Source organism: Salvelinus namaycush, chromosome 10 (genome assembly GCF_016432855.1).
Source record: "Salvelinus namaycush isolate Seneca chromosome 10, SaNama_1.0, whole genome shotgun sequence".
Classification (NCBI taxonomy): Eukaryota; Metazoa; Chordata; class Actinopteri; order Salmoniformes; family Salmonidae; genus Salvelinus; species Salvelinus namaycush.
Window position 1 is genome coordinate 45170167 of NC_052316.1, and position 9694 is coordinate 45179860.

The 9694-nt window shown below is 43.2% G+C and overlaps 1 protein-coding gene across 1 annotated transcript; it reads left to right on the plus strand.

The window, feature by feature from the left end:
• The first annotated feature begins 614 nt into the window (after positions 1–614).
• LOC120055086 (torsin-1A-interacting protein 2-like) lies at positions 615–9651 on the plus strand. The gene is made up of 5 exons (XM_039002982.1): positions 615–734; positions 3770–4018; positions 6390–6638; positions 7874–8068; positions 8264–9651. The coding sequence occupies exons 2-5, from the start codon at positions 3802–3804 to the stop codon at positions 9028–9030; spliced, it is 1428 nt and encodes a 475-aa protein (XP_038858910.1). The 5' UTR covers positions 615–734; positions 3770–3801; the 3' UTR covers positions 9031–9651.
• The last annotated feature ends 43 nt before the right edge of the window (positions 9652–9694 follow it).

Consider the following 9694-nt stretch of genomic DNA (forward strand, 5'->3'; position numbering starts at 1 on the left):
GGGATGCTCTGGATCAACGTGTACAACAGTGTGCTACAGTTCCCGCCAATATCCAGCAACTTTGCACAGCCATTGAAGAGGAGTGGGACAACATTCCACAGGCAACAATCAACAGCCTGATCAACTCTATTGCGAAGGAGATGTGGCGCTGCACGAGGCAAATGTTGGTCACACCAGGTACTGACTGGTTTTCTGATATACATCCCTACTTATTTATTTTACTATAAATCTGTGACCAACAGATGCATATCTGTATATTCCCAGTAATTTGAAATCTATAGAATAGGGCCTAATGAATTTATTTCAAGTGTCTGATTTACTCATTTGAACTGTAACTCTATAACATCTTTGAAATTGTTGCATGTTGCGTTTATATTTTTGCTCAGTGTAGATGCTTGACATTCGTCAATTGTTTTGTCGACCTCCTCGCTGGTTGAGTAGGGTTGTTTAGTAAAATCTCTGGATCCATGGTTACACTATAAATTATACCGTATAGCGCAAATTAAATATTTAGACTAGCTAGCCACTTAGTTCTCAGAAGCAGTTTCCTAGGAGGGGCCGTTTCGACAGAACACCGGAAATAAGTGACACGTTCCATAGATTTCGTTGGAAAAAAATTGCTAACGAATCTATGTTCCGGCTATGAGCGGTCATTCTGCGACATTTCTTATTGCTCCTCTGTACCAAGAGGCAAATTCTAAGCGGATATTTATCTGAGGAAGGCGATACAGTGGGTAAGTATACTCATAACACTATAGAAATGCAAACAATTCTGGTAAATAACCACTACAGTGTTTATACTAATAGCTAGCAACACTAACTTTATCACTTCAGATAAACAGAAATCGTTCCGCCATTTTCTGTTTGCTAAAATTCTAACAGTTTGCCTAATTTAAGTTTATGTGACAAAACAAGCACTAAGTGTACAGAATCATCGCACCATCTAAACCGTTGCGAAATATGTATCCAAAAATGTTGTTTTTTCTGCTTTTTGAAGCTGGTGTACAAAACCTAAAGTAAAAGAGCATAACAAAAATTAAAGGGACACTTCGGGATTTTGGCCATTATTAAGGCCTTTATCTACTTCCCTAATGTCAGATGAATTTCTGGTTACCACTTTTGTGTCTGCATCCAGTATGAAGGAAGCTAGTTAGCAACTACCGTCAAACTGCAAACAGAGAAATAAAAGGAATCCATGGTTCATCTTATGAGGAAGTAGATAAAGGGCTTTATTGTCAAAATCCCGAAGAATCTCTAAAAACGGGGAAGCATATAAATAGCGCACATAGAACAGATATACAGCTTCCTAGACTTGCTTTCAATGAGTGACAGATCAATAACACACTTCTATGTGTACTTTATTGGGTCGTCCATAAAGTGACATTAAATCTTTAAGCCAGAGTATAGGCGTGCCTACTGCGTTACTCCTTGGTCCAAGGACATTGTGTTATTTTCAGAGGTAGATTAGCTCTGGCAAAATACAGCCAATGACTCCATCTAAACGTGAATCGATTCTCAATTGTGATACGGTTCTAGAAACATGAAGCCCTTTACTTTCATATCACATCAAAATAATTTCACAAACGCTAAATATACACTTACTGTACACTGTTTTAACCAGCTTAAACTAATTAAACAAATCTCATCTTTAACACAGTTGCAGCTGACAGTTTTTATTACATGTTTCTGGCAGCTTTTCATTACACACAGCAGCATTCTAGATAGCTAATAGGCGCAGGTGGTTGCCTCTGTCTTCCGCCTGTCTTCTGTATACACGCTGTAACATGGAGATATGGTGTAGTAATTTAACCTTTGTTTTAGGAAAAATGATTTCTTGCTGATATATATATATATCTTTCATATCTTTCATATCAGCAAGAAATAATTTTTCTTGTTACAGTACAGTATATATTTATCTTTCCTTATGTTTCCAAAACTGTACCTCAAGCAATGTGTGTTCACGTTCAGACCGAGCGTCGGGGCTGTTAACAGAACTCCCCGGGAAGAAGATGCCTTCATCATAGGCACTAAAGGTAGTTAGCTTCTATGAATGGGGTAAACTTTAACTAGGGAAAGGCTGTATGGACACGCCTGGTGCCAATTACCTAACTTAACAACAAGCCTGAGGAGGCTGAAAAGATTTGGCACGGGCCCTCAGATCCTCAAAGTTCTACAGCTGTACCATTGAGAGCATCTTGACGGGCTGCATCACCGTTTGGTATAGCAACTGCTCTGCATCCAACCGCAAGGCACTCCCTGCCATCCAGGACCTCTATACCAGTCGGTGTCACAAGAAGGCCTTAAAAATTGTCAGACTCCAGCCACTCTAGACTGTTCTCTCTGCTACCACCTGGGAAGTGGTACCCCTACTTTAAAAAAAAAGCTATCTATGACCATCCGATGCAAATCTGTATTCCCAGTCATTTGAAATCCACAGATTAGGGCCTAATGATTTCCACAACCAATTTATTTCAAATTGACTGATTTCCTTATATGAATTGTAACTCGGTCAAATCTTAGAAGTTGTTGCATGTTGCGTTTTTATATTTTTGTTCAGTTTAAATTGACCCGTTTCTTATCTATCATGATTTCCCAAATCAAATTGTATTGGTCGCATACACATTTAGCAGATGTTATTGTGGGTGTAGCAAAATACTTGTGTTTCTAGCTCCAAAAGTCAACTAATATCTAACAATTCACAACAATACACATTAATCTAAAAAGTCAAAGAATGTAATTAAGAACGAGCAATGTCAGTGTGTGTGTGGGGGGGAATTTATAGACAATATATACTACATATTCAATCCACATATCTGAAGAAAACATAGGATAGAATAGTATATGGACAGCAATAGTTAAATAGAATGGGCTAGAATACAGTATATACATTTGAAGTGGCTAAAACAGTGTGTAAACATTATTCAAGTTGACCAGTGTTCCATGTCTATACATAAGACAGCAGCGTTTAAGGTGCAGGATTGAGTAACCGGTTGATAGCCGGCTAATGACAGGGACTAAAGTTCAGGGCAAGGTACTGGGCGGAGGCCAGCTAGTGGTGACTATTTAAGTCTGATGGTCTTGAGATAGAACCTGTTTTTCAGTCTCTCTGTCCAAGCATTGATTCACCTGTACTTACCGCGCCTTCTGTATGGTAGTGGGGTGAACAGGCTGTGGCTCGGGTAGCCGGGGTCCTTGATCTTCTTGGCCTTCCTGTGACACCGGGTGCTGTAGTTGTTCTGGTACGACAACTGCACCGTTCACAACCGCAGGGCTCTCCAGAGGGTGGTGCGTCCTGCCCAACGAGTCACCAGGGGCACATCAAATGTAATCCCTTTTCAGATGTAATGTTTTGTACACTGTTTGTTGCCCTAAGAGTTGTGCAAGGTTGGAAGACTCTTATTCAAAAGGATTTACTTCTGTAATGGCTGCCAAAGCTGCTTCCACCAAGTATGAACTCTGGGGTATAAAGACAAACACAATCAAGACATCTCCATCTAAAATCTATAATTTCTTTACCTTTGAAAATGTGGAGTAGGTTGTGTAGATCGGTAAGAAAAACATCTAATTTCATCATTTTTTTGTTATTTAAATTGATAGAAGCAAAATGGAAAAGGTGATACCTAGTCAGTTGTACAACTGAAATGTGTCTCCTGCATTTAACCCGACCCCTCTGGATCAGAGAGGTGCAAGACTTTGCAAGAGATGTGTATACTTTCACCAGGCACTGCTTATTGTGTTCATCCTCTGTTTGTGTTTCCTGTGGCTCTAGTAAAAAAGGAGACGGGGCCTTCTGCTGCAGTGATGGAACAGCCAGGCAGTGATCCAGAGGAGAACAGCACCACTGCCCAAGTGGAGAGCAGTGAGAGCCACTCTACAGAGAAAGATGCTCAGGTAGAGCAGAGAACCGCAGATATAGATACTCCGGCAGAGCAGAGCAACCAGAACCAGGATTCCTCTGTACCCTCAAATACATCAAGTGGTCAGGGGAGCCAGAACTTGGAGGATCTTGATACTGAAGGTGAGAAAAGTTCAATGTTTCACCCCAAAAATGGTACCATCTAATTCCCCGATTCTGTCTTATTGCAGGACTTGACATTAACACTTGTCCTCTTTCCAGGACAAGTTAAAAAAAATGTTGGACACAAAAAATATAGATTGCCATTTTCCAAATGGATAAGTAAAAAAAAATCACACTTCACAATCTCAAGGAATTTCTACGATCAGTGAGGCCAAATCAAATCAAATGTATTTATATAGCCCTTTGTACATCAGCTGATATCTCAAAGTGCTGTACAGAAACCCAGCCTAAAACCCCAAACAGCAAGCAATGCAGGTGTAGAAGCACGGTGGCTAGGAAAAACTCCCTAGAAAGGCCAAAACCTAGGAAGAAACCTAGAGAGGAACCAGGCTATGAGGGGTGGCCAGTCCTCTTCTGGCTGTGCCGGGTGGAGATTATAACAGAACATTGCCAAGATGTTCAAATGTTCATAAATGACCAGCATGGTCAAATAATAATAATCACAGTAGTTGTCGAGGGTGCAGCAAGTCAGCACCTCAGGAGTAAATGTCAGTTGGCTTTTCATAGCCGATCATTAAGAGTATCTCTACCGCTCCTGCTGTCTCTAGAGAGTTGAAAACAGCAGGTCTGGGACAGGTAACACGTCCGGTGAACAGGTCAGGGTTCCATAGCCGCAGGCAGAACAGTTGAAACTGGAGCAGCAGCACGGCCAGGTGGACAGGGGACAGCAAGGGGGTCATCATGCCAGGTAGTCCTGAGGCATTGTCCTAGGGCTCAGGTCCTCCGAGAGAGAGAGCATACTTAAATTAACACAGGACACCTGATAAGACAGGAGAAGTACTCCAGATCTAACAGACTGACCCTAGCCCCTCGATACATAAACTACTGCAGCATAAATACTGGAGGCTGAGACAGGAGGGGTCAGGAGACACTGTGGCCCCATCTGATGATACCCCCGGACAGGGCCAAACAGGCAGGATATAACCCCACCCACTTTGCCAAAGCACAGCCCCCACACCACTAGAGGGATATCTTCAACCACCAACTTACCGTCCTGAGACAAGGCCGAGTATAGCCCACAAAGATCTCCGCCACGGCACAACCCAAGGGGGGGCGCCAACCCAGACAGGAAGATCACGTCAGTGACTCAACCCACTCAAGTGACGCACCCCTCCTAGGGACGGCATGAAAGAGCACCAGTAAGCCAGTGACTCAGCCCCTGTAATAGGGTTAGAGGCAGAGAATCCCAGTGGAGAGAGGGCAACCGGCCAGGCAGAGACAGCAAGGGCGGTTCGTTGCTCCAGAGCCTTTCCGTTCACCTTCACACTCCTGGGCCAGACTACACTCAATCATATGACCCACTGAAGAGATGAGTCTTCAGTAAAAACGTAAAAGTTGAGACCGAGTTTGCGTCTCTCACATGGGTAGGCAGACCATTCCATAAAAATGGAGCTCTATAGGAGAAAGCCCTGCCTCCAGCTGTTTGCTTAGAAATTCTAGGGACAATTAGGAGGCCTGCGTCTTGTGACCGTAGCGTACGTGTAGGTATGTACGGCAGGACCAAATCGGAAAGATAGGTAGGAGCAAGCCCATGCAATGCTTTGTAGGTTAGCAGTAAAACCTTGAAATCAGCCCTTGCCATAACAGGAAGCCAGTGTAGGGAGGCTAGCACTGGAGTAATATGATAAAAAATGTTGGTTCTAGTCAGGATTCTAGCAGCCGTGTTTAGCACTAACTGAAGTTTATTTAGTGCTTTATCCGGGTAGCCGGAAAGTAGAGCATTGCAGTAGTCTAACATAGAAAAAGCATGGATACATTTTTCTGCATCATTTTTGGACAAAGTTTCTGATTTTTGCAATGTTACGTAGATGGAAATGTGGAGTACATCTGTAGGATAAAACAATCAAATATAATCCCTTTTTAGATGTAATGTTTTGTACACTGTATGTTGCCCTAAGAGTTGTGCAAGGTTGGAAGACTCTTATTCAAAAGGATTTACTTCTGTAATGGCTGCCAAAGCTGCTTCTACCAAGTATGAACTCTGGGGTATAAAGACAAACACAATCAAGACATCTCCATCTAAAATCTATCATTTCTTTACCTTTGAAAATGTGGAGTAGGTTGTGTAGATCGGTAGGAAAAACATCTAATTTAATTTAAAATTATTTAAATTGATGGCAGCAAAATGTGAAAGGGAAAGGGGGATAGCTAGTCAGTTGTACATCTGAATGTATTCAACTGAAATGTGTCTTCCGCATTTAACCCGACCCCTCTGGATCAGAGAGGTGCAAGACTTTGCAAGAGATGTGTATACTTTCACCAGGCACTGCTTATTGTGTTCATCCTCTGTTTGTGTTTCCTGTGGCTCTAGTAAAAAAGGAGACGGGGCCTTCTGCTGCAGTGATGGAACAGCCAGGCAGTGATCCAGAGGAGAACAGCACCACTGCCCAAGTGGAGAGCAGTGAGAGCCACTCTACAGAGAAAGATGCTCAGGTAGAGCAGAGAACCGCAGATATAGATACTCCGGCAGAGCAGAGCAACCAGAACCAGGATTCCTCTGTACCCTCAAATACATCAAGTGGTCAGGGGAGCCAGAACTTGGAGGATCTTGATACTGAAGGTGAGAAAAGTTCAATGTTTCACCCCCCCAACAATATGGTACCATCTAATTCCCTGATTCTGTCTTATTGCAGGTCTTGACATGAACACTTGTCCTCTTTCCAGGACAAGTTAAAAAAAATGTTGGACACAAAAAATATAGATTTCAGTTTTCCAAATGGATAAGTAAAAAAAATCACACTTCACAATCTCAAGGAATTTCTACGATCAGCGAGGCCAACATTGGAATAATATTTAAATAAATGTTTAATGTAGCCTAAATAAAAAAATATCCTACATGACAAAGTGTATGTGATATGCATATTGGCTACAGCCTCATGTCCCCAAACCAGTGATGCACAAAACATTAAGAACACCTTCCTAGTATTGATACACGGATTGAAGTGGATTTAACAAGTGACATCAATAAGGGATCAAAGCTTTCACCTGGTCAGTCTCATGAAAAGAGCAGGTGTTCTTAATGTTTTGTACACTGTGTATATCCATAATTTGTCAAATTTGCTCCAGCTCAGTTCATTTGTTTAGGAATCATTGATGGACAGCAATATTGAAACTGTCTCTGATTTTCAAGCAATTTTAAGTCAGGACTGAGACTGGAACACTCAACCTACTGGAAAGCCATCATGGTGTGTCCTTGGCAATATATTTAGTTTAATTCTAAACCTGGGATAGTTTTAGTTTTCAGAAGACTGAGATGGGTTTTTCTCTTAATGTTTTACCTGGGTTTTGTTCCTTTCATATTTCTTCTGATCCTGACAAACTCCCCAGTCCCTGCTGGTGACAAGCATACCCATAACTGCTGCCAACACAATACTTGAACATGCAGAGGGTTTTACTCGTGTTGTATTGGATTTGACCCAATCTCGTTTTTAATTTAGGCCAAAAAGTGGATGTCTTTGCAGTGTTGTCTTGCAGTATTACTTAACGGCCTTGTTGCAAACAGAATGGATGATTTGGAGTGGATTTTGTTTCACTTTGAAAATGTGGAGTAGGTTGTGTAAAAAACATCTAATTTAATACATTTTTATTATTGAAATTGATGGCAGCAAAATGTGAAAGGGAAAGGGGGATACCTAGTCAGTTGTACATCTGAATGTATTCAACTGAAATGTGTCTTCTGCATTTAACCCAACCCCTCTGGATCAGAGAGGTGCAAGACTTTGCAAGAGATGTGTATACTTTCACCAGGCACTGCTTATTGTGTTCATCCTCTGTTTGTGTTTCCTGTGGCTCTAGTAAAAAAGGAGACGGGGCCTTCTGCTGCAGTGATGGAACAGCCAGGCCGTGATCCAGAGGAGAACAGCACCACTGCCCAAGTGGAGAGCAGTGAGAGAGGCTCTACAGAGGAAGATAAGGATGGAGCTGTAGATCCCCAGATCCCACCCCTCATCACAGAGCAGAGGGTTACTAAAGAACGTGGAGACCCATCCTGTAAGACTGCCACTTCCTTTCTGTTTTCATTGGTTAGTAGACACTAGGTAGTCTCGGACTGATTTGATGGGGCACTTGCAATTCAAGGAAATAGGCTATAGTATTTTTTGAATGTTTATTCTCCCTCAGGACTAATTCTAAACCATGGAAATCAGAACCACAAATAACTGAAGCCTGTTTCTGCTTTTTCTACAGGTAATGCGTCATTGTTGATGCTCGTTGGGGTTCTAGGGTTGCTGCTGGCCGTGGCGGTGAGGTTGTTCAACCCTGAGTCTCTCACTGAGAACCCAGCGTTCAACCGAACAGAGACCTTCCACAGAGAGATGAAGACGGTGGAGGCCCTGTTCCCCGGACAGCGCTCTGAGCTGTGGAGGAGGAGCAGGATCCACCTGGAGAGGCACCTCCAGACGGCCCGGCCCACGGAGCCAGTCAGCCTGATGCTGACAGCAGGCCGCAGGGGGGAGAAGACACTGCACTGCCTTGCCCTGCGTCTGGCCTCCGCCTTCTCTGCCCTCAACATCTCATCCATCCTCCAGATCGACGGGGCCAGCAAGGCTGGCCAGGACAGCGACCAGGTCAAGCTGGACATCGACACCCAGCTGGGGCGAGCCTTCGAGGGAAACAATTCCGTAGCCGTCATCCATCGCTTTGAGGAGCTGCCCCCGGGTTCCACGATCATATTCTACCGCTACTGTGACCACGAGAATGCAGCCTACAAGGAGGCCTTGCTCATCTTCACCGTGCTGCTGGGGGGTGAGGAGGAGCTGCCGGCCAGCCTGGGACTGAGTGCCGTGGAGGAGATGGTGGATGACCACCTGCAGGACAAGTTCCTTTCCTCTGACCAGCCGGCCGCCTTTGACTTGATGGACTTGGACAAGTTCAGTGGTCTGTGGAGCCGCATCTCTCACCTGGTCCTGCCAGTGGCAGCAGAGGAGAGGATAGAGCAGGGGGACTGTGTGTAAAACTCCCTGTCTATTTTTACTGTTTCACCTTCTACTAGCCTGGTCCCAGATCAGTTTGTGCTGTTTTGTTTTGGTAATCACAATTCCATAGGGAGTTGACCAGAGAGCAGGAAGACTGGCACCCAGGCTAATCTTCTGATACTCCAATCACTGAACTATCTGACACTTCTATCCTCACATCCTTCATAACATTGCTATTATCATCATCAGTTGTGATGTTTTAATGATGGTCACAGCACACAGGGACATGAATAGCAATGGTTGACCACTTGCCACTTTATAAGTTTATAAGTCTACTACAAAAGGCAGAGCCAAGAAAGAAAAATACACCGAGAGAGACATTGTAGTAATTAGTGATCTGGAAGACACTGCAGGGTGTGTATTGTATGTACAGCATGTATGAGATTGGGTTAATAATGATGTGATTATTATGAGTCTGTTTACTCTCATATTTTAATTATCCTATATATGTCTATTGAAGAGCAGCCTTCTGGAGTGTGTGTGTGTTGATGTTGTAACCAGGGGTTTACCTTGTCAGGATTACCCAGATTGCCTCACCTGTCAAGGACTTTGACGAGGACAAAGATATCAAATAAAACAATGTGCCTTAAATGGAAATAATACATATGGGGAATGTGTTTATTCTGTTCTTCGTAGAATGAGT